Below are 24558 nucleotides of genomic sequence, written 5' to 3'. Positions count from 1 at the left end.
TGTTTGGCAATAAAGAAACGGTCCCCACTCCATGAATTGGAACCGTAGAGTTGTCACCAATGGTGACGGCGCCCCCTCTGGATCGCAAATCCTGAAGTCAATCTTGGTGGTAGGTCATATGAGAAGAAGCGCCATTGTCCATGAGCCAAGGCTTCTCTTGGGAAGAAGAAGTAAGAGCTGTATCCTCCATGGCAATTATATGCACAAAGACAGATTCTGTCATCATGAGAGGGTTGCCTTTGAATCCTTTGAATCCTTTGAATCCTTCTTTGGCTTCAAATGGGGGTACTTCTGCCAACACTTCTCCTTGGGATTAGTGCCCTTCCCACAGTGTGGGCACTTGGGCTGCTTCTCCTTTGAATCCTTCTTATCCTCTTCTTTTCCTTGGCCTTCTCCTTTTGCTTTTTCTTCTTTCCTCTTGTACCTGTTGTAAATGCCCTGGTGGAGCTAGAACCACTGGATGCCACCTCTCATGCTCCAAGACAAGCGCTGAAAGCTCCTCCCATAAAAGTCTCTTGCGGATCCTCGAGTTTATAAGATTGGTGTAGAAGACATCGAATCGGGGAGAGGGCAGCTGAGTCAAAAGAATCATTGCCATATCCTTAGAGAGATCTTCCATGTGAGAGAGGAAAGCTCACCTCTCATATCCTCCATTTTCATGATGTGCTCCTTCATAGAAGGAGAGTCATCAAGACTAAGCATCCATAGCTTCTTCTCAAGGGAGTTCTTGTAGGCAATCATTTTGTGCTAATTCAAAGACTCCACACTTTCGCCACAATCTTCAATCTGCGAATATGCATAAGAATAGAGTCTTGCAGACTCATAAAGAGAAATGATTTGGCTTGAGAATTGTGCCGATCCCATCGGGCAGCATGGTCCATAGAAAGCCCATCAATTGGATCCTCCTGGGAACGGTTGAAGAAATGAGCTCCCAAAGATCAAAGGTATCAAGTATACACTCCACCTTGCAAGACCACATGGAATAGTTGGAACCATCTAGCTTATCTTCTTTGGGTATAGAAGGTAGAATGGGCACCTTAATAGAGGGTATCAGGGAAGGCAACTTCACTTCAGACGGGTCCTTCACTTCAGATGGGGCCCGCTGTGATAGATGAGCAGCAGAAGGATGGGCTTGAGGAGACTCCTCCCGTTGTTGACAATCACGAAATGCCTGATAATCACATCTCCACTTAGGCGAGTGGTGTGAGATAAGCTCCTCGTTTGAGTCATCAAAGCCTTGAAATTGATAAGACATCTTCCAAATCTGCAATCACCCTGAAAGCTGCAACACAAGAAAGGTGACAGAATGTGCTAGTTGCACACAAAGACTGTCACTTGAGGAAGAGAGAGGAAAAGTTGTTGGCACCTCACAAAATGATATTGCCACCTCCTGAATGATGTCGCCTCCTCCTGTAGGGCTGTCATCTCCTCTTGTACGGCTGCATTTGCAACAAAACACAAATTTTGGCACCAAAAAAGGTTGATTTTTCTCAACTGAGTGCTGTGATTTCAGCAAACACAAGGGTTAAAAACTGTGTTTGATGGTTTTGGGTCCTCCTTTGCCAAGGATCTCACCTCCGTAATCTTGGTTAGACTCTGATACCATGTGAGAGTGCGACGGAAGAAGAAACACAAGCATTGAGAGAGAGAGAGAGAGAGAGAGAGAGAACACGCTTTGGATGGATCTTCTTATGTATACAAGGATTATGCAATCTTTTTTAGTAGTCGAGCTCCACATAAATCTGGAGTTATGTCGGTTGTGAAATCTTTCGTGCAACCATCGTTGGTTTCTCAGGACCCTCACGGCCGATTTGCGATTCTGGAAAACTTTATGAGGGAGAGTTTTTGTGGTTGGTGGGCGTATATGCTCCTTCTACTGCAAGGGAATGTCGTCAACTTTGGGATGGCCTACACTACCTTGCCACCATGGCTTGTCAAGGCTTTGTCATGGGTGATTTTAATGCATGTGTATTTGGGGATCAGGCGACTTCTCTGCATTCGATCATGGATGGTCCTAAGCGATAGGCTTGGGATGCTCTAGCAGCAGTGTCCTTGAAACATGACATGTCCTGGATATATTCATCACAACCCGGATATACTTATCGTTCTTTTCAGCATCCAAATACCTGCGCCAGACTGGATAGGATCTACATTTGCCAGTGATTCTTTTCTGCCTGCAGTCATTGACATGGGGTGGAATGTCAGCATGTCTTGTCAGATCATTACCATTTGGTCTTGGAAATGAGCCACAGACTTGTTTATATCAGTTTTTGGATGGTGTTGAGCAACTGATCGCTTCTTTTAGCTTGAGGGTCCTATCATTTTGCCTTTGACATTTGGGGCTTTTCATGTACATGCAATAATTGGGCTGAAATTTACCCAATTTCTCGACATTGATGCACATTGAACCCTGTGCAATTTGGGGCTTTGCTGTTTGGGGAAAATTTGTGTGCCATTTGGTCATTTATGTACATACGGGTTTAATTCCGTGCAATTTGGACATCTAGCACTTGGAAAAATTTGGGGGTTTTGTTGAAATTGCTCTATTTTGGCAAAATTGGCCTATTCTATGCATGTTAGAGACAGTCTAGATGTACGGTTGATGCTTTGAGTACAAAAATTTTGGGGCTTTTGACCGTGCGTGTCAAATTTTGTGCCCATGGGTGCATGTACGACAGGAATTGCAGCTAAAATTTGGGACTTCTCATGTAATATGATGTATTTGTCCTTGGAGTAGCTGTAATCAGTTGTGGAGTGCTGTAGCACAAGGTCGAGTGCTTCTGAAAATTTATTTGCAGGTCTGAAATTTCTACTTTTACGCGGTCATTTATTGCTGGTTGGTACTTGTTTGTACCTTGGTCACTTGTGTGACAGTTTGGGCCTGCATTTGCTGAATTCTTTGGTCACATTTGGGCTGAAAATCATGGCTGGCAGCAGTGACAGTAGTCATCTCATGCAGATTAAGAAGCTTGAAGGAGCATAACTTTGCAGTCTGGCAAAAACAGTGCTATAATATCCCATTGTAGAAGAAGCAGGCAAAGCTCAATAAGACCAAAGGGGCAAAGCCGATTAAGACCAAAAGGGCAAAGCCCGTATAACTTTATAGTCTGGCAAAAACAGTGCTATAATACTCCGTTGCAGAAGTAGGCAAAGCCGATTAAGACCAAAGGGGCAAAGACCGTAGATATGGAACAAGAAGATTGGGATGAGTTAAATGAGCTTGCACGCTCAACCATCGAGCTACCGATTTCTGATGCCTTGCTGTTTAACATTGAAGGTTTGGATTCTGCCTATGCTATTTGGACTCAACTAGAAGAAATGTATGCACAAAAAAGTGCCATAAAGCAAATATTATTATCTGAAAAAGCTTATGGATTTGCGTATGAAAGAGGGTACAGAAACGTCTACTTACTTGAGTGAGTTTAACTCCATTTTCAGCCAGCTGGTTGCCTTGAAGTTCATGATTGATGAAGAATTTAAGGCTACGTTCTTGCTTTGCACTCTGCCAGAGAGTTGGGATAAATTTAGGACTGTTATGAGCAATTCTAATGCGATCCTTTTGTATGCTGATGTAGAGAGTACTCTACTCATGGAGGAAATGAATCGGCAGAACAATGCATCCAGTAAGTCTTCCGGCGCTTTGCATACGAGGGGCAGATCACAGTAGAAAGGCAAATCTGATGGCAAGGGACGTAGTAAATCACGTGGTAAGTGTTCCAGTGCTTTGCATATGAGGGGCAGATCACAGTAGAAAGGCAAATCTGATGGCAAGGGACGTAGTAAATCATGTGGTAAGGATATTGAATGCCATCATTGTGGCAAGAAGGGTCACTTTAAACGTGACTGCTACAAATGGAAGAAAGAGAAAGGAAAGGGCAAGAAGACAGATGATAGTAAGGAAGAGAAGAAAGAAAGTCAGCCTAAGAAGAGCAATGTCAAAATTGAAGAGGTGAGTGAATATAGTCACTCATGACAGTGATAGTGAGAATGGCGTACTCTTTGTCTCTTTACACTTTAGTACACATGCTTTACTTGCAGATACGGATGATGACATGCATACTTGGATTCTAGATTCAGGTGCTCCCTTTCATATCACCCCTCATCGTGAGTGGTTTTTTGACTATATAGGGGGTTGATATGGTGTTGTTCAGCTTGGGACAACTATGCATGTGACATTGCAGGTATTGGCAATGTGCAGTTGCAGTTTCAGCACGGTCTGTCTTCACACTTCAGCATGTACTGCATGTACCTCAGCTCAAGAAGAGCTTGATTAGCACAGGGCAGCTAGATGACGATTGATTTCACACTACCTTTGGTGATGGGAAATTGAAGATCTGTAAGGGATCTAGAGTGATTGCGAGAGGTTGTAAAAGTGATACCTTGTATCCTCTCCATGTATCTAGTGTGAGTAACCATGTTGTTGCCGTGACCGAGCAACCAAGTGTTTCTTTGTGGCATGGCCGGTTGGGACACATGAGTCAAACTTGAATGAAAGTGCTTTCTCGTTTGGTTTACTTGCCTTGTCTTCGTTATGCTGATTTTGAGCATTGTGATCATTGTGTTTATGGTAAACATGCACAGATGTCTCATAAGAAGTCTCTTTCGCTGAAATCTTCTCCTCTAGAGTTAGTACATTTCAATGTATGTCAGATGTCAAAGTTATCTTTAGGGGGAAAGAAATATTTTGTCACCTTTGTTGATAATGCTATATGGAAGGTATGGGTTTACCCTATTCGTAGCAAGGACGAAGTGCTTGACAAGTTTAAAAAATTCTTGGCATTGGTTGAGAATTAGACTGATAAGACACTTAAGTGTCTTCGCTTTGACAATGGTGGGGAATATTTGTCCAAGGCCTTTCGGGCATTTTGTGACAGCAAAGGGATAAAGAGGGAGCTCACTGCCCCTCATAATCCACCCCAAAATGGTGTTGCAGAGCGTATGAATTGGACCATTCAATACAAGGTCCGTACAATGCTATCACATGTTGCTTTACCTCATGGCTTTTGGGCAGAGGATGTTCGGTGATGAAGGTGAAATGGGTTATAGATTATGGGATCCCGAGAAAAGAAAAGTAGTACGCAGCAATGATGTTATCGTCTGGGAAGATCTCATGCATAAATAGCCTGAAAAGATTGAGGAGATCTGTAGGGTTGTATTCGGGGAAGAAATACATATTGGACAACAAAATGTGCCCGCTGTACAGCAACAAGTACAGCAACAAATACTTGCTGTAAATGAACCTGCAAATGCAGAAAATAATGCTGGAAATGATCAGCCAGCTATTGCCCATAATGATGAGCCACTGGATATGCAGGAACAGCCAGGACAACAAGCTGTTAATGCTGATTTGCAGGCTGAAATGCCAGGACAGCATGCTGAAAATGGAAATTCACAAGAACAGTCAACAAACAATGATCATTGGGTTAGGAGATCGTCTAGGGCTTCTAGATAACTGAATAGATTTATTCTTGGTGCAAACAATGTGGCTGATTATGTCATGTTGATAGACTGTGGTGAATCGTCTTGCTTCAAGGAAGCAATGGACAGACATGACAACAAAAAATGGTATAAAGCCATGTTGTCAGAGATGGAATCTCTTGAGAAAAATGACAGACAAATGAGTTTACAAGATAGTCACTTTTGGTCCCTCGCCAAAGTACAAAGCAAGATTGGTTGCGAAGGAATACAAGTAGGAACATGGAGTTGACTTTGATGAGATCTTCTCTCTTGTACTCAAGATGACTACATTGAGAATCATTTTGGGCTTGGTTGCAGCTGAAGATATGGAGCTCATATAGATGGATATAAAGATTGCATTCTTATATGGTGATCTGCATGAAGACATATATATACAGTAGCCTGAAGAGTTTGTGGCAAAAGGGAAAGAGAAGATGGTATGTAAACTCAAAAGGAGTTTGTATGGACTGAAACAAGCACCAAGAGAATGGTATCATAAGTTTGATACATTTATGTAGTCGTATGGTTTTCATAGAAGTCAAGTTGTACACCAAGAAGGCAGAAGATTGCAGTTTGATTATCTTGGTTTTGTATGTTGATGACATGTTGATTGCTGGCAGGGATACTCATGCCTTAGATTCATTGAAGCAAAGTCTTCATGGCAGCTTTGACATGAAGAATCTTGGTGATGCAAATCACATTCTTGGCATGCGAATACTCAGAGATAGATTGAAAGGCTTACTCTATCTATCTTAGCAGGAGTATATCTCCAAAGTTTTGCAGCATTTCAATATGGAGGGGGGAAAAACAATTGGGGTTCCATTGCCTCCATATGTGAAACTTAGTATAGAGGACAGCCCTACATCTGATGATGAGAAGCCTGAAATAGCCAAGATACCATATGCTACAGTTGTTGGCAGTTTGATGTATGCTATGGTTGTTACTCGTCCTGACATTGCCTTTGCAGTGGGAGTGGTTAGCAGATACATGGCAACCCTTGGCAAGAAACATTGGGATGTAGTGAAAGGTATTATGGGATATCTCAAAGGCACAAAGGAGTTGTGCATTTGCTTTGGAAAGCAGAATGCATCTGTTGTTGGCTTTATGGATGCAGACTACGCTGGTCATGCAGACTGCGAGAAGTCCACTTCTAGGTACGTGTTTACTTTCACAGGAGGAGCAGTCTCTTGGATCTCCAAGCTACAAAAGTGTGTTGCATTGTCTACTACAGAGACAGAGTATGTGGTTGCCACTGAGGCATGCAAGGAGGCTTTATGGCTTTTACGTCTGGTGGGAGAGCTTGGCATCATACAGTTACCCATTCTCCATTGTGATAGTTAGAGTGCTACCATGCTAGGACGGAATCTTGTCTTTCATACAAAGACAAAGCACATACAGGTGAAGTACCACTTCATTAGAGATGTACTTGACAGCAAGAGCATTGAGCTTGTCAAAGTGCATACAGATGATAATCTTGCAGATCTTCTCACGAAGGGTCTTCTAGCAGAGCGGTTTGCTCATTGCCGACAGATGATGGGAGTTGGATAGATATATGTATTTCAGCTTTGTACATACCTAGACTTAGCTGATTCTTTTCTCCTCTTAAGGCAGATTGCCTTTAGGTGTGAAGTTGTTGGGAATAAAAGGCCATCATGCCTTTTATATGTGCACGGGTGTGAACACACCCTTAGCACATTTGTACTTTCATATATATCGATCTAAAAACCTAAAAAGGTACACGAGTCATTGTACCCAAGAACATTGTGTATCTCTACCTTTGACTCTCACTTTCTCGCTACTCTTGCTCACGTTTGGCTCTCTACTTGACCTTTCCATTGTCGAACATTGCATTGCCACTGCGCATCGCTCACTTCAGTGCGTTTAATGGACGGGCAAGGTGTTATGGTGATTGATCCTACTTCTATCATTCGGATGAGTGTTGACTTTTATAGATCCTTATTGGGTCCGCAAGAGATTCTTTCTCATTTTGTTCACTCTGCTCGTCGATATATTTGTGAGTTGGTTAGTAATCAGGTCAAACCAAAATGGGTGGGTTTAATGGAGGCTGATATTTTAGAAGATGAAGCGGAAGAAGTGTTGTCTCACTTTCCTTGAAGGAAAAGTCTTGGCTGGGATGGGCTGTTCAATGAGCTGTTTTCAGCCCATGTGGAGCAGCTTAAGGACCCATTAACTTGCCTGTATCAACAAGTGTGGAATTCTGGTATGATGTCTTCAAATTGGAAGATTGCTACCATTAGGTTGTTGCCCAATGTTCCCTCTCCAACCTCTTTGAAACAATGGAGATCCATTTCTATTATGGGTTCTTTATGTAAAATCTTTTCCAAAATCATTACCAACAGATTACGAAAAGTATTGTCGCACCTGGTTCATCCACATCAATACGGTTTCATTAAGGGTCGCAATATAATGCACAACATTTTGAATGTTCAATTGGGAATTGACGATGCCAAAGCTTCAGGCCAGTAGGTTGTTATGCTTTAGCTTGATATTGAGAAGGCATTTGATCATGTTAGTTGGTCATTTTGCGGCAATTAATGTCTACAATGGGATTCGTGTAAGAAGAGTGCTAGGGTTTGCACTGAGGACACACAGAGTGTAGGACCATGACAAAAACACAAAGACACAAACACAAATACAGAGGGCAAAACTCAAACCCTAAACGCAAAACTCAAAACTCAAACCCTAAACGCAAAACTCAAAACTCAAACACAAAAACTCAAACACAAACAGAAGAAGGGAGAGAGAGAACACAACTCTGAAGTGAATGAATGCTGTAAATGAATGTAAGAGTGTACAGTGTGCTCAAGGGCAGAGCAATGTTGGAGTGTGATGTCCACCAAAGACGGATCCCAAGTTTGTGACCACCAGTCGGAGTGTAGGGGTGCTGAATAGTGAATGGCAGCAGGTTGGTCACCAAAACACAGTAGTTTGGAGGCTGGAAACTGATAAACGCAGCAGTTTACCACCGATTGGGGGTTGGAAACTGTGCACAGTCTACTGTAAACAGCAGGCTGAAACAGTGTCTAAGAGTGTCAGGGCTTGCAATGTTGAAAACGCAGGCTGGCTGACCCTAGAGATGATGGACAACAGTCTGGGACAGTTTGGAGCAGTCGCCAGCAGCTGAGAGTTGTCGCCTACAGCAATGGACATGCTGAAGATGATGTGGCTGCAGTCGATGATGGCTGGACAGTAGATGGAGGCGGGCTGCAGGCTGGAAACTGAGCGCCAACAGCAGCAGAGGGTGTGTGGGCTGGTGTAACGTGCAAAACAAGGATGATTACTGAATGGGGGCAGCCTGTCTATTTATAGATGTGGAAGGGCACTCCAAAAATTAGGGTTTTCACTAAACTTTCTCGAACCGCTCCCCGTTTTAGGATTTACACTAAACTCTCTTGAACCGCTCCCCATTGTTTTTTTTTTTGTTGGAATAAGTGTGGTAAATTTTATGGGATGCGACCGATTGAGGAATAGTGACCTAGAAGATGGGAGTAGAGAGGGTACACCCAACACATCACAAAACAGTACAAGCTAACCCATCCACTCAGGGTGTCAATGACGGGGAAAAGTAGGTGATGAGGTATCCATGTGATGAAGAAGGATGGTGGTGTGGTAACAATAGCCGCCGGTGGAAACAACTTAGGATCCGCTCAAGTGGTGCTTTGTACAATGAGATGCAAAGTATGCTACATGCTGAAGAATGCTCATGCAGCAGGTGCCACTTAGACATTGTCCCTCATGGGGAAATTGTTCACTTGCCCAAGTGTCCTAGTACAAAGATGACGAAATCATGTAATGCAAAGGGTAGGGTAAGGTACAATCGGAGGGAAGAAGTCGATGTCGAAGACAAAGTGCTGAAGCCTGTAGAATACCAAGAAGGGTAGGAACCCCCTCTCAACCTGGATGTAGATGTCGAAGAAGGAAGAGAAGCTTGATGTCGGTCTTTGTGTGGTGCCGAGAACCATAATGAATGAAGAGGAGGAGAAAGTATCCCAGCCGAAAGAGCTAGGTAGAAGTCACCGCCATAATAGTATCAAGAAAGATGCTGCATGATCCGCCTTGGGAGGGGAAGTCTCCATGCTGATAGAAGAGCAAAACTCCAAGGATGATGAAACCATGAAGGAACAGTGCACATCCCAAGTCTCTATGCCAGGTAGGACTGGCCAAACTTGCATGTTAGCCCTACACTGAAAACAAAACCTACAAAGAAGATCAAAGTCTGCAATCATAGAGGTCAGTAGTGAGATGCTCAAAAAACAAAACAAAACAAAAATGAAAAGCTAACTAAAGGAATAAGTGCAAAGATGCAAATGTGTGTGTGTGTGAGTAAATGCAGCGGAAGACTTAAAATGTAGAGACAAAAATCCTATGGGCCCGACTCTAAGAGTGTGAAAAATGAATGCTAGACTGACCTAGGGTATCCGAAAGGACCTAGAGACATACTAGTCTAAGAAGGTGGCTACCATCGCGTAAGTCCAGTAGCAGGGCTCTGCCAGGGAATGCCTGACGAGGTGGGGAGGAAGGTGAGATAGACCAATCAACCAATCCTTCAGGAGTAGAGAAGGATGGCCGTTGAGGCTGTCCGAGTGCCACATATCCAGCAGTCGCTGTGGGGGCTGGAGGAGCAGATGGGGCAGCAGCGGAAGGTGTAGCTCCTATCAAAAGATGACGTACCAGCGAGATAGTAGGGTTTGCGGGAGGAACACGGAGTGAACTCGGCAAACATGGAGAAGAGAAGAGAAGAGAAGAGAAGAGAGAAGAAACTCTGATGAATGGAATGATGAAGTTTCGAATCATGGAGTGAATGTGATACAAGGGAATAAGGGTGCTGTAGCACAAGGAAGATGATGAAGATAGCCACGAACCACGAAGCACGAACCGCAATGTCCTTCTGAAGGGGTGTGAGGGTAGTGGAGAGGTTGGAGAGAAGAGGTGACAGACTGAATGAATCAGCCGTGAGGAATGAATGAGAGAGTGGCCTATAAATAGGCATAGTCAATTTAGGATGGCACCCCTTTTTGGGGTTGCAAACCCTAAACGCAAAATGCAGAAACGCAAAAACGCAAACTGCGGGTAAAGGGTTTCTCAACACCCCCTCTCAGGCCCAAAAAGGGGAACAAGAGAAGAGTGAGGTGAAGATGCAATGCTATATGCTGAAGAATGCTCATGCAGCAGGTGCCACTTGGACAGTGTCTCTCGTGGGAAAATTGTTCACTTGCCCAAGCGTCCTAGTACAAAGATGATGAAAATATGTAATGTATAGGAGGAATGTCGGACTTTGTGTGGTGCCGAGAACCATAAGCATATACCTGTACTTGATCTTGGGAGTTGGCTCCATGCTGACCAAGTGACCAAGGCAAGAAGAGAAGAGGAGGAGGCAGAAGATGTAGAGGATCCCTAAGATACAAGATTTCCTCCAGAAAGGGAACCTGCAGTAAAGACCATTAGATAGAGTGAACTGGAGAACCTGAAACACAACCTTGGGAGAGAAGCCACTAGCTCCGTGCATCCAAGATGGAAGGAATACGAAGCCTTGTCACCAAGTCGTGGTTGAACCTCCGAGGTCCCGATCTAGGTGGTACCTAAAGATCCTAGGTATCAGTAGAAGAGAATCCCAAGAAAGTAGAGGATGGGTGAAGAACTTCATGTGGAGTAGGTTCCCCCTCTGAGGTGGGAGGTGGAGGGGCCCCTGCTGAAGTCGAAGAAGAAAAAGATGCTCCCTTCGAGGGCAAAGAAATAACATTTCTCTCAGAATCCCCCCTCTGAAATAGATAGGGAATCCAAAAACTCATGGATCATAAACTCCGAAATGTTTGATGACGAAGGAAGTACCGCTGGTCGTGTCGAAGAAGGTATTTGGGGTGCCCAAGAGCTTCCAGAGGTAGCCTCATGAACCTGAGTAGTCAAGGGTGGGGAAGGGTGGGGCTCAAAATGAGCAAGAGGTGGGCAACAGTCACTGTCTCTCAGTGGAGCGGATTGGGTAGCCGAAGAAGAGGAAGGAGTCAAGCAGCCACTCTCTCTCGAAGGAGCAGACTGATGAGGAGACGGTATTAAACAATCACCGTCTATCGATGGAGCGGATTGCAGATCCGTAGGTCGTGGAAGCCACAGTACCTGAAAATATGTGGGAGAAGACTGTCATAACGGGCCGCTTGTGCTAGGGGCCACTCGATCACATCTTGCGGAGCTCTCCACTATGGAGGGGCTCGAAAAATAATGCTCAAGTGTGGGACCTCGGCACCAGCCTAGCAGTTAATGTCCATCATGCAACCAGGCCACTGCTGTGCGAATAGTGCTAATCCTTATTCTTCCATCCATTGGGAGGTGTGGTCCACCACTTGACTCTTTAACTCCTCCTCTATTTGTGTCGTCGTCCAATCCTCTGAGTGAGAGATTTGAAGGAAAAAAGCGTAGTTTGGTCCATCCGGTGGTGCTAGTAGATGGACCTTGCCCCTCCTTGACTTACGAACCACGAAGATCCCCTCCTTGAAAGGTAGTGGAAACTCTCTATGCTCCGCAACTCTTAGGTAGGACCATGGGCGGCTGCGAAAGAACTCATGTGGTAGGAACTGTGCTTGTCTCAGGAAAGTGTGATGGGCAGCAGCGGCAGATGAGCTGGTGGATGTGTGGGAGGGAGAGCACTGCTGGCACGAGGAGGATGTAGGTGTGTGTGGCTCATCACCACCTGTGGGAGGGGGGGGGGTGGTTTTGGGGGGGATCACCTAAACCGGGTACGGATCTGGGGGGGTGCTCGGCAGGGGAGGTGGTGGTGGGGAAGAGGGGGGGTCAGGGGTGGAGGGATGGTCGGAGGTATGTATCAGGTGTGGGGACGGGCTGGTGGGCCTTGCAGGGGGGGCTTGTCAGAGTGCAGCGATGCGGAAGCGTAGGACAAAGACTGAGAGAGAGTGAACAGAGAGAGAGAGAGAGAGAGAGAGAGAGAGAGAGAGAGAGAGAGAGAGAGAGAGAGAGAGAAGGAGACAGTGTAAATGCAGAAAATCTGCGGTGTAATATGTTGTATAAGAATGCAGAAATACATGAGGGGGCATAGGAAATATCTGCGTATGTCTCCGACTTGATGACCTCGATCTCTGTCAGCCTGAGCGCAGTCTGTCTAAGCCAACCGATCTCAAGATCAGAATCTGAAATAATGAATATTGAAGTCTGCCAAAAAAACCGGCTATAAATAGCCAAAAAATAGGAGATAGTTGCAGCAGGTCGGCCGACTGCAGTAAATACTGTCTGACTGTAGCAACCTGTCCAACTGCAGGTGCTGACGTAGCACCTGCTGACATGGCACTGACATCCGTATTGTCCAGCTGTCCAGCTGTCCAGGAAATGACTGTCTAACACCCCCTCTCAGATCTTGGATGGGTCAAAAGATTAAGGAATCTGGAATGCTGTCGAAGAAGAGCCCGGGGAAGCACCTTCGTGAACAAATCTGCAAGATTATCCTTGGTCTTGCAATACTCCACATCAATGGTCCCATCTAGAAGCTTATCCCGAATGAAGTGATACTGGATCTCAATGTGCTTCGTCCGAGCATGGAAAACTGGATTCTGTACCAAGGCAATGCAACTCTCATTGTCGCACCGCAGAAGAGTAGGACGAGTTTGGGGGCAGCCAAGCTCCTCCAACAATCTCCGAAGCCAGACAACCTCACAAGTGGCGGAAGACGTAGCTCGATACTCCGCCTTAGTAGAAGAAAGGGCTACCGTGGGCTGCTTCTTGCTACTCCAAGAGATAACACCTGTACCCAAGATAAAACAGTAGCATGTAGTAGACCGTCGGTGGTCCACATCTCCAGCCCAATCGGAGTCACTTCAACCTGCAAGAACCAGATCGGAAGCATCTGTACCTGCGGGATAAGAAATTCCTAAGACAGAGGTCCCCCACAACTACCGAAGAATCCTCAGGGCAGCCTGCCAATGCACCTATTTGGGTTCCGTCATGATCCCTGCCAAAAGATCCACAACAAAACAAAGATCAACACAAGTGTTGAGGAGCCAAATCAAGGATCCAATCAATTGACGGTAGTGTGAAGCATCCATCACGGGAGAATCTGAGTGTGAAGGGGCCTTCCAATTCGGATCCATAGGAGTAGTAATGGGCCGACAAGTCTCCATCTCAAAAGTCACCAAGAGCTCTTGAATGTACCTCTGCTGAGAGATGAAAATCCCCCTCTGAGTCTGATAAATCTTGTGACCCAAGAAGAAATGAAGAAGCCCCAAATCCGTCATCTCGAATGCTTGATGTAAAGCTGTCTTGGTCTCTCGGACCTTCTGTGCATGATCCCTTGTGAAAATCAAATCATCAACATATAACACAAACAACACACGACCAACCTCGGAAGTGTGTACATAAAGTTGCGGATCAGCCTTGGAGCGCCGATATCCCAACTTCGATTGAAGAAACGAGTCAATCTTCTCGTTCCATGCATGTGGAGCTTGCTTAAGGCCATACAAGGCCGTCTTCAACCTGTAAACTTTCCCATCCGAGGATCCAAAGCTAGGAGGCTGCTCAACATAGATCTCCTCTTGCAAGTCACCATTCAGAAAGGTAGACTTCACATCCAACTGATAAACAAGCCATCTCCTATGGCCAGCCAAGGCAAGAACAGCTTGAATAGTCACCATACGAGCAGTGCGGGCAAAAGCATAATGGAAATCAATGCTTGGGCACTGAGCAGAACCTTTAGCAACAATGCGAGCCTTGTGCTTGTCCAAAGAACCATCACTAAGGTACTTGGTCTTGACCCACTTGACACCAATCACCTTCTTGTGAGAGGGACGAGGCACAAGAGACCAAGTGCCATTTCTCTCAATAGCCTCCAACTTGGCTTTCATGGCCTTCCGCCAATGATCAGACTGCAAAGTCTCCTTCACTGAAGTGGGCTCTCGATCCTGTATAACGCGGGTCAGTAAACAATAGTTGGAGCAGACAAGCTTCGAAGAATGGGCCTGATTCCTTCGTGACCTCTGCGGTCTATCTTGTGGTTCCCACTCCTCAGGGGACCCCTCCATCCCTGAATCTTGGAGTGTGTCACGGGCCCAACGAGAACGAGAACGAACCTCTCCTTGTCGCTCTCCATCTGCTGAAGACTCAGGAACATCCACGGGTGGAAGCTCCTTGGGGGTGGCCGATGGAAGAGAAGACTCTGAATCTGAAGAAGAATCTCCATCAAGAGACTCTGGCTCCAAAGAAACGGTCTCGAGAGCCCAACTCTCCCCTAGATCTCCAAGGACGGGGTGTTCCTCACCCCCCCCCCTGTGGCCGATACTTCCACGAACCGAACATCTCGGCTCGTGTAGACATCCTGCTTAACGGGATCAAACAAACGATAACCTTGGGATTAGGAGCTATAGCCAATAAAAACCTGTCGTCGAGAAGCCACCTCGAACTTATCACGCTGCGTCTTCGGAATGTACACATAAGCGTCACACCCAAAGATCTGGAAATAAGAGGCATCAGGCTTAGTCTTGAAATAAGCCTCAAAAGGTGTCATCCTGGCAACGGCCGAAGTGGGAGATCGATTAAGGATGTGAATTGCGGTAGCCACTGCCTCGGCCCACAGAAACTGAGGTGTCTGTCGGTGCTCCATCATGGTGTGTGCCATCTCGATCACACTTCAGTTCTTCCGCTCCAAAATGCCATTCTCTTGGGGAGTGTTGGTGTTAGCAAACTCCTGGTGAATGCCCCTACCTGCACAAAAACGAGCAAACTCTTTAGACATAAATTCACCTCCCTTGTCTGAACGCAAGGTCTTCAGTCGCCGGCCATAATGGTTCTCCTAAAAAAGAAACCAATCCTTGAAATGAGAGAAAGTCTCCGACTTCAAAGTCAAGAAATAGGCCCAAGACATCCTGCTGTAGGCATCTGCGATCAATGTGAAGTACAGGCTCCCGTTCAGGGACTCCGTCCTTATCGGGCCATAAAGATACGTAGATACAAGCTCCATGGGTGAAATAGACCACCTAGAAGCTTTGTTGGGAATCACATCCCGATGCAGTTTTCCCACGAATGCAGGAGACACATGGCTGATAGCTCACCACTATGTCCGGCAAGCCTCGGACAAACAACCCTCGCGATGCCTTCCGAAGGTAGTCGTAGTTCAGGTGGCCAAACGGAGCATGCCATAGCTCGGACTGTGTCTGAGAAGTAAGAAGAAGAGAAGTAAGAGCTGAAGAAGACTTCAATTTGTAGACTCTATTCTCCTCATACCCTGAAGCGAAAGTAAATGATACCTCAATCCTGGCACATGCAACACCTCAGAGCTGTGGGTAACACAGAAGAGCTGTCTCCAATGAGAATCTACCCACGCGAAGGTTGCAAATGGGCAACACCAACGGAAGGAGGAGTCATGTGCGGTGAGGCACCGCTGTCCACAATTCACTCTCAGGCTTGGGGAGCTGTCATCGCAGCATCAGAAGTTGTCGGCGTAGAGTCCTCAATGACTGCTCAGTGTAGAAAAGCAGCCGATGAGGGTGCAGCCACCGCTTCAGAGTCCTTCGTGTCCTTCTTCTTGGTATCCTTCTTGTCTTTGTAGGGGCAATCCTTCTTCCAGTGACCGGTCTTACCACAAATATGGCAAGTTGATTCCTTCTCCTTGTCCTTCTTGGATTTGTTGTCCTCCTTCTTTTGGTCATTCCCCTTCTTCTGAGAGGCTTGACCAACCATTGCCTCCGATTTGGAAGCATTTTGTCCCTTCAATTGTTTCTCTTGGTCCAAGACCACAGGAACGAACTCTTCCCACCGAAGAGTCGACTCCCGCCCTGAAGCAATAAGAGCGGAATAAAAAGTACTGAATCATGGCGGCAACTAGGATAGTAAATTGATCGCCATGTCTTCGAAGGAAATAGGCTTCCCCGCATTTTGAACCTGCATCTGAAGTTGCCGAAGCTTGTTGATGTGTTCTCGAAGCGAAGAAGACTTATTCACGGACAAAGTCCACATTTGCACCTCCAAAGAAACCCTCTTCATCAGGGTCATCCGGTTGTACATCTGGTCGAGCACTAGCCATATCTCATGAGCCATCGTCAAGTGCTCGATGTGAGCTATCACGGTTGTGGTGCAAGACAAAAACCGAAAAGATCGAATCCTGGCATTCAGTTTGTCCCAATGAGAGTGGCCTTGGTCAACTCGGCATGAGCATTGGAAGAGAGTTTGGACTCATCCCTCATCGAGGGCCTGTTAATCTCCTACATCACCAGTTCTGCCAAATCATAAGACTCTAAAATGGCCAACATCATCAGAGGACTGCCTCCCTGATCTGCGCTGTACCAATGCGTAGCGTGGAGTGGAACCAATCCTGCAGCTGGGCCCTCGATGGGGAGTGTCCAACGACCTGACCAAAGATCGCTGTTTCTTTCAGCTCCAATTGTGTGGCCTAGATGGCCAAGAGCTGTTCCTAAAAAAGGATTATGCATAAGGTGTTTGACTGAGGGGCACTTGTAGAATGCACCGGCGTCTGACCAGAGGTTTCTATTGCACGTCCCTATTGAGAACGTGCCAGTTACACTGCTGAACTGCCAGAGAAGGGGGGGGGGGGGGGGGGATGTTACTGCAGATGGAGGGAGCAATGCGGGGGCTTGGGGGGGGGGGGGGTGTGTAGGGTGGCAAGGAAGGGGGGGGAGGGTTTGTTTTCTGATGATGATGGAGACACCTGGCACCACGAACGATATCATCAAGCTGAAACCACGTGGGTGAGGGCCTCGAGCTGCAGGGGGAAGGAGACAGGGAACAGTGCGGGAGTGGGGGGGGACTGGGGCGTCAAAATGGGGGGGGGGGGGGGGGGGGGGGGGCGCAGCGGGTGGCAGGCCTGGAGCAGTGAACAGAAGCCGCAAGGTGGGGGAAGACAGCGCGTGGGCCGGGGGGGGGGTGTGCAGCGCGAAGGGGTTGTTGGTGGGGGGGAACCACAGGGTGGGGGGGCGTGAAGCAGCGCTGGGGGGGGGCAGCTTGGAGGCGCTAGTGTTGGGGGGGGGGGGCGGGGCGGAAGAGGTACAGCGCGATGCCGCACGCGGAAGGGACAGGTGGGTGAAATGGGTGGGTTGTGGGGGGGCGTGGTGGCTGGTCGATGTTGACCGGTGGGAGAGGTGGGGCAGGTAGCGGGGCGCATGCGGGGCAGGACAGCGGTGACAGGCAACGAGTGTAGACAAGAGACCATACAGTATTGGCACCCTAGTAAGTGGCTGCCCAGCCCTTTTTGGGGCTGTAAGTGTGAAATGAAAAGGACTGAAGTAAAAGAAATGTGCTGAATGATTGGGTTTCTGAACACATTGCCATAGATGGGAGCTGATTGGACAATGAGCATGAAGTGCATTGACGCTGTTGTTCTATAGGACATCCTTAATGCAGAGACTCTCTCTAGGATCTGGATAGACATTATGCACACATGTGGTGGAGATGGGAGGGACTGCAGGTGGACTTGAGCAGTAAGGATGCTTTTATTTGTACATTGGATCTAGGTGCCTTCTTCCCTGGTTCAGTACCCAGCCATTGCATCCCTGATGTACTTAACAGTCCTTCACAGGGTTTTTTCTGTATTTGTTGTATTCTACCTTGGAGGTGTCATTAATTGATTTTTCTTTTCTCTGGAAAAAAGGTACTTGTAACCTGCTTTTAAATTTCTGGCTTTTAGATATTCTTAAATTTTTGGAAGGATGGCTTGGTTTGTGGATTGAGTCTTATCTATTGTCTCTTAATATCGCTCAAGAGCATAATTCTTTGGTTTGAAAATTTTCTTATTTTGTTGAAGCTGTTTATGATGAACAATATAGATAAAGATCTACAGAGTGAGTGTTGTTTTGATCTTGAGGCTATGCTGCTGTGAATCTGCCAAAGGGAAGAAGTCAGACAAGTGATATTCCAACTTTCTGGCTATGCAGTAGTAACAAGCTACTGCAGACTTTCAAAGATCTAGATTAGTAAAAAATGAAGGATTGGGTATTAGAAAAATGCTTATTAAGGGGGCAAAGAGGAATTTGATAATTCAATTCTATGTTTTTTTGTCCTCTTGTTTAGGTTTTTTATATAATTGGCAGAAATCATTTATACCACTGAAAGTCAACTGTGGCAGTTACGTTTGTTTGTTTTAAATAGGGCTCAACAATCTGGAAGAAGGGAGCCATTCCGGATATAACTTGGTTGATGCAGCAGCTGCTGCTCAAGCTGCTCAACCAACTGGATTCACCTTCTCTACGACCAAGGTGCGCACAAAGCTGCCATTTCTTCTGAAGCATTCACTTCGGGAGTATCAGCACATAGGTTTGGACTGGTTAGTTACAATGTATGAAAGGAGGTTAAATGGTATTCTGGCAGATGAGATGGGCCTGGGCAAGACCATCATGACAATTTCACTACTGGCTCATTTGGCTTGTGATAAAGGTATTTGGGGGCCACATCTCATTGTGGTACCGACAAGTGTCATGCTTAATTGGGAAACTGAGTTCATGAAATGGTGCCCTGCTTTCAAAATATTAACTTATTTTGGGACGGCAAAAGAGCGGAAAGTCAAACGCCAAGGGTGGTCTAAAGCAAACTCCTTCCATGTATGTATAACGACTTACAGACTGGTTATACAAGATGCAAAGGCTTTCAAACGCAAAAAATGGAAATATTTGATTCTGGACGAGGCACATTTAATAAAAAATTGGAAGTCCCAAAGGTGGCAAACTTTGCTGAATTTCAATTCCAAGCGAAGAATCCTCCTCACTGGAACACCACTTCAAAATGATCTGATGGAGCTTTGGTCTCTTATGCACTTTCTTATGCCTCATGTGTTCCAATCACATCAGGAGTTCCGTGATTGGTTCAACAACCCCATAACTGGGATGGTTGAAGGGCAAGAACAAATCAATAGGGGTCTTGTGGACCGTTTGCATAATGTCTTACGTCCTTTCATATTGAGGCGTTTAAAACAGGATGTGGAAAAGCAGCTCCCCAAGAAGTATGAACATGTGGTTCTATGCAGATTATCTAAGCGGCAGCGGAACCTTTATGAAGATTTTATGGCAAGCTCAGATACACAAGCAACTCTTTCAAGTGGGAATTTTTTAGGATTGCTTAATGTGCTCATGCAGTTACGAAAAGTTTGCAATCACCCAGACTTATTCGAGGGGAGGCCAATAGTAAGCTCATTTGACTTGCCTGGCATTGATTTACACTTAAGTTCAATGGTTTCATTGGCTTCAGTTGGTCTATCTGAGGTGCCTTATCTGCTCAAATTTTCTCTGCTGCTTAGCCAACTTGAATATGAAATGTCTGCTTGGGAAGCTGAAGAGGTGAAAAAATTGGCTGCCCCAGCACATTTGATTCAGGAGATGGCAACTTCAGGGGATGATGGATGGATCACACAAGATGGAAATTTGAGTACTCAGTTTCTTAGACAGGGAAATATATTAGATGATGTACAGAAGGCTTTGAATGAAGAAAGAAAGAGCAAGAAACAACAGTGGTTTGCTGTTCTGGGATTTTTAAATGCTTTTTGGTGCAGCAGAACACCACTGTATGGTCAGGATTTTAGAAAAAGGGTAACCATTGAACATCCTGTCTATGATATCCACAAAGTGAAGGCTGATCCTGTTCGACACATGGACGTGACATCTTACCTTGCTGATTTAGTACATCTACCGGTGAGTCGCTGTGAGATTATGATGGATCTCTTGCAGGCATTTGTGTTTGTGATACCAGCAGCTAGGTGTTCCCCTCCTGTGGCATGGTGTAGCCGTCCATTGAGCTCAAATGCTTTCTTTAAACCAGAATTTTATGAGGCATGCAAAAATGAAGTTGGCTCTTCATTGACCCTCGTAAGGCCAATACATGTTCGGCGTCAACTTTTTTTCCCAGACAGGAGGCTCCTTCAGTTTGATTGTGGGAAGCTACAAGAGTTGGCAGTCTTGTTGCGTCGCTTAAGGTCAGAAGGTCACAGAGCCTTGATTTTCACACAAATGACTAAGATGCTTGATGTCTTAGAGAGTTTTGTGAATCTTCATGGATACACTTACTTACGGCTTGATGGGTCAACAAAACCTGAGGAGCGGCAGATTTTGATGCAGCGCTTTAATACCAACCCAAAAATATTTCTTTTCATACTCTCAACCAGAAGTGGTGGTGTAGGTGTGAACTTGGTTGGTGCTGATACAGTGATATTTTACGATAGTGACTGGAATCCAGCCATGGACCAACAAGCTCAGGATCGATGCCATCGCATTGGCCAAACACGAGAAGTGCACATCTATAGACTTATCAGTGAGAGCACAATTGAAGAGAACATCCTAAAGAAAGCAAACCAGAAACGCTTCTTAGATGATCTTGTCATCCAGAAAGGAAGCTATAACACTGATTTCTTCAAGAAGTTGGACCCTGCGGAACTCTTATCTGGATTGAAGGGAGTAAAAGGTGGCCCTCCATCAGTGCTTGAATCAGCCTCTGAGACAGCTGATCAGGGGTCAATGACAGAGCTTTCCAATATGGAGGTTGAGGCTGCCCTTAAAGACGCGGAAGATGAAGCAGATTACATGGCCTTGAAGAAAGTTGAGCAGGAGGAAGCAGCTGAAAATCAAGAATTTACAGAGGAGGGATATTCTGGTAAGCTGGATGATGATGAATGTGCTGATGATCTGGAGGAAGGAAAAGTATCAGATAAGGGAATTCACTCTCAAGATTCTTTGGGAGGAGCTCGTAAAATTGAAACAGATGATAATGTTGGTGCTTTTGGACCCAAAGACATAGCCACGATGCAAACAGACCTTGATGCAGACATGGACATGATGGCTGATGTGAAGCAGATGGCGGCTGTTGCAGCTGCATCAGGTCATGGAGTTGTTTCATTTGACAGTCAACTGCGTCCAATAGAAAGATATGCAATGCAGTTTCTGGAGCTTTGGGATCCAATTATAGACAAAGAAGCTGTTGAGACACAGGTTGCCTTTGAAGAGACAGAGTGGGAGTTAGACCGATTAGAGAGGCTCAAACAGGAACAAGAAGCTGAGATCGATGAGGATAATGAACCACTGGTGTATGAAAGTAAGTCCTGGAAAGTCCATGTATTTGTGTTTTTGGTATGCAAGTCCCTTACAGGGTTGCTCTGTACTTTGTATTTTGCCTTCGGATACAGTTTCCTGAGGGGGTTTGCCAATAGAATTTTTTCTCTTCTCTGAGAAAAATAGTCCAAGTATTCGTGAATCCAAATATAGAGTTTCTAGTGTGTCTGTTATTCATAGAGTGGGAAGTTATTTTACACACTAAGAAGTTTTCCAATAACATAAATGATTTGATCCTGGAAATTGTGTGTGACTTCTCTCCAAAATTCAGCATCCTAATGTATCAGTTGTCATTTCTTTAATTAATTATACATACTTCCTTTTTTCCTTGAAAGGTTGGGATACATCTTGTGCTGATGAAGCTTACCGTCAGCAAGTGGAAGTTTTAGCACAACAGGTTTGTGCTGTTGTTCAAACTTTAAGTTTTAAGTGGACAATAAAGCAAGTTCCACTGTGATTTATGGTAATGGCACTCAAGGAGCAGTTTTACAAGTTATTATGATGGGATTGAATTTCCTGCTTGTTTCCAGGAGTATCAACATCGACTGGACCTGGAAAAATTGGAAGAGGAGATGCAGGAAGCTGAAAGGTAATTCTGTCGAGTGTATAACACCCTACGTGAAAAATGAAGAATAATGTGTCAAGCAGGCAATGTGCATTGGGTCAGTGTTTCTGGATTGGCAGTCCAGAATGGTTGGTGTTTGCGTGTGGTTTTGCACTGTAGAAGGGGCGTAAGAAATATAAATAATCGAGTTTCATGTCTTTCTTCTTGTAACAAGTCTCCACAATATCTGTGTAGGGCGGAGGCTGAAGCAGCTCTTGCAGCAGGAATTGGCACCTTTGAGTACAAAAGTAAACTGAAGAGGGCAAAATTTAAATCCCTTGGAAAAGGTCCATTTGGCACAATTGACGAAGCTGCTGTTGATGCTGAAGATAACTTGATGGGCGATGCTGACTGGGAGAACTCGGACGTGTTTTTCTTCTCACCTTTGGACCGCGAGCCTTCCCAAAGAAAAAGGAAAACACCTAAGCTGTTGGAGGATGATATGTTACTAGAATTACAGAGAAAAAGAGTGAGAATTGGCCCAACAGACCAGACAATAGATTTTGAAAGGGAGTACAATGACTTGAGCATGAATAATCATGCATCTGTGGTGATGCTTCTTGATTCATCCTCGACAGCATCTGAAAATAAAAAGCAAAGCCTCCTTGGTGGTGTGCCCTTTTTTGAAGTGTCACAAAAGAAAGGTCCATTCATGAAGCTTGACAAAGAGAAGAAGAAGGATGGCTCAAAGGCAGGTGGTCGTATCCCTCCTGCAGATCCATGGATGCCTTCTGAGGATGCTATACTAACTGCAGTTGTGCATGAATATGGAGGCAACTGGCTCCTTGCCAGTGAAACTTTGGCTGGTGTTCCTGATGGTGGCACATTTAGGGGAAGATACAGGTACCCTGTTCATTGCAAGGAAAGATTTCGGCAGCTTCTGGCAAATTATACCTCTATCATGACTCCGCGTGAGGCCACTGGTGAAAAAAGTGGTTTTTATACAGCTGGTAGTGCTCCAGTAAAAGTGACAGAGGTAAGATACATGATGATCTCTGTTCATAAAACAACTTTTGATGGTAGTCTAATGTTTAAATTATCTTTTTGTGAGGGTTGCTTAAGCAACTGGAGAGTTACACACAGGAACATGTCTGGTTTGTGTTTTCACTCGGTTCAATTAATGGTGTCCTGTTTCTGGTTGCAGGAGCACATAAAAAAACTCTTGGAAGTGATGCAAGAACTTCCGGATGATGAATGGTTATTGCAACGCCATTTTGTTGCTCTGCTAACAAGTGTAGTCCTTCATACAGGACAGTCCTCTAAAAGTATAAAAAATACAAGCTTGAAGCTGAACTCACCCCAAGGACGCTCATTTATACGTCTTCCAAAGATATCTATGAATTCCACTGCCAACAGTTTTCTTGATAAAAAGGTTTCTGATCTGAACACTAGTTCTCCTTCTATAGATATGGTTGCAAATGCATTAGCCCAATTGGACAGTCAAGTTGCTGGAGCTGGTAATGCACAAGTCACTCCTGAATCTGTACCACTGAGCAAAGATGACACTTCTAGTGCACAAAATGAAAATGAATTCTCTGGTAGTGCACAGAATGGTAGTGTAGGGAATTGCCTGGAAGTAGAGTTAAACTTTCCAGCAACTGACACTGATTTGTTGGACAATGAATGGCCAAAGCAAGTAGTGGTAGTGCTTCCGGATTCCTCTTCTATGTTGGTGAATCAGCGACCAGATCCTGCTCTTGCAAAATCTATTCGCCGGGCCTCAAAAAACTTGGTTGAGCACCGATACAGGTTGGTTGAGCACTGACACAGATTTTTGTTTTCTGTTTAACTAGGACATGCTAAGAGTACTTACATTCTCTAATTCATCAAGAACTGAGAAGCAGGTGCACGAAACTTAACCATGAAAATGCTTAAGTTGTGATTTTCAAGTTGAGAAGTCAAATAAAGCATGGGAATGTGGAGTAGCTGAGATGTGACTGATGACTTCATATGTATGAGATGGAGAAATTCTCTGTTTAAAAAGAAAGGATTTTAAGTTTTATAGCTTATTATTATGCCAACAAACTTGTGCAAAAATCTAATAGAGGTAATGCATCAGATGCATAACTTGAATGAACATAGTACTTCCCTGAGCTTTCTGTCTGCTGTTGTGCTACCTCTCTGTTGTGTGTTATCTCAGACATAAAGGGAAATGAACATCAAACTCACCTCCGAGTCGTAGGGCCAGATGGGCACACCCCTGATCTTGGGAGCTAGCAACGCACAAGGCTATGATCACATCCCAAGAGCTAGCATTCTATACCCCAGCCCACATCATCCTAGCATATGGATGCATTGGCCTATTGGCAAGGAGTCCAAGAATGGTGATCACAGAATGATGTGCTCCTAGTGCATTCACATTAGTTCATGTTAGTAACCACTGTGACCAATACTACCAGCGCCCATTTGGATGTCCAAGGATGTAACATTGAGGGCCCCAAC

The 24558-nt window shown here is 45.2% G+C and overlaps 1 protein-coding gene across 1 annotated transcript in view; it reads left to right on the top strand.

Moving 5' to 3' along the window:
- The window catches only part of PIE1 (SNF2 domain-containing protein / helicase domain-containing protein), a 68508-nt gene that overhangs the window by 31261 nt on the left and 12689 nt on the right, over positions 1-24558 (top strand). Inside the window, exons 8-12 of the mRNA XM_087698102.1 lie at positions 18571-21495; positions 21848-21909; positions 22043-22101; positions 22312-23092; positions 23261-23865. Coding sequence (XP_087554228.1) covers positions 18571-21495; positions 21848-21909; positions 22043-22101; positions 22312-23092; positions 23261-23865 — 4432 coding nt within the window. The remainder of the gene's footprint in view (positions 1-18570; positions 21496-21847; positions 21910-22042; positions 22102-22311; positions 23093-23260; positions 23866-24558) is intronic.

Source organism: Lygodium microphyllum, chromosome 2 (assembly GCF_053477565.2).
Source record: "Lygodium microphyllum isolate KBCC chromosome 2, Lygodium_microphyllum_v1.1.10, whole genome shotgun sequence".
NCBI classification, from domain to species: domain Eukaryota; kingdom Viridiplantae; phylum Streptophyta; class Polypodiopsida; order Schizaeales; family Lygodiaceae; genus Lygodium; species Lygodium microphyllum.
This window is presented reverse-complemented; position numbering and strand designations above follow the sequence as displayed.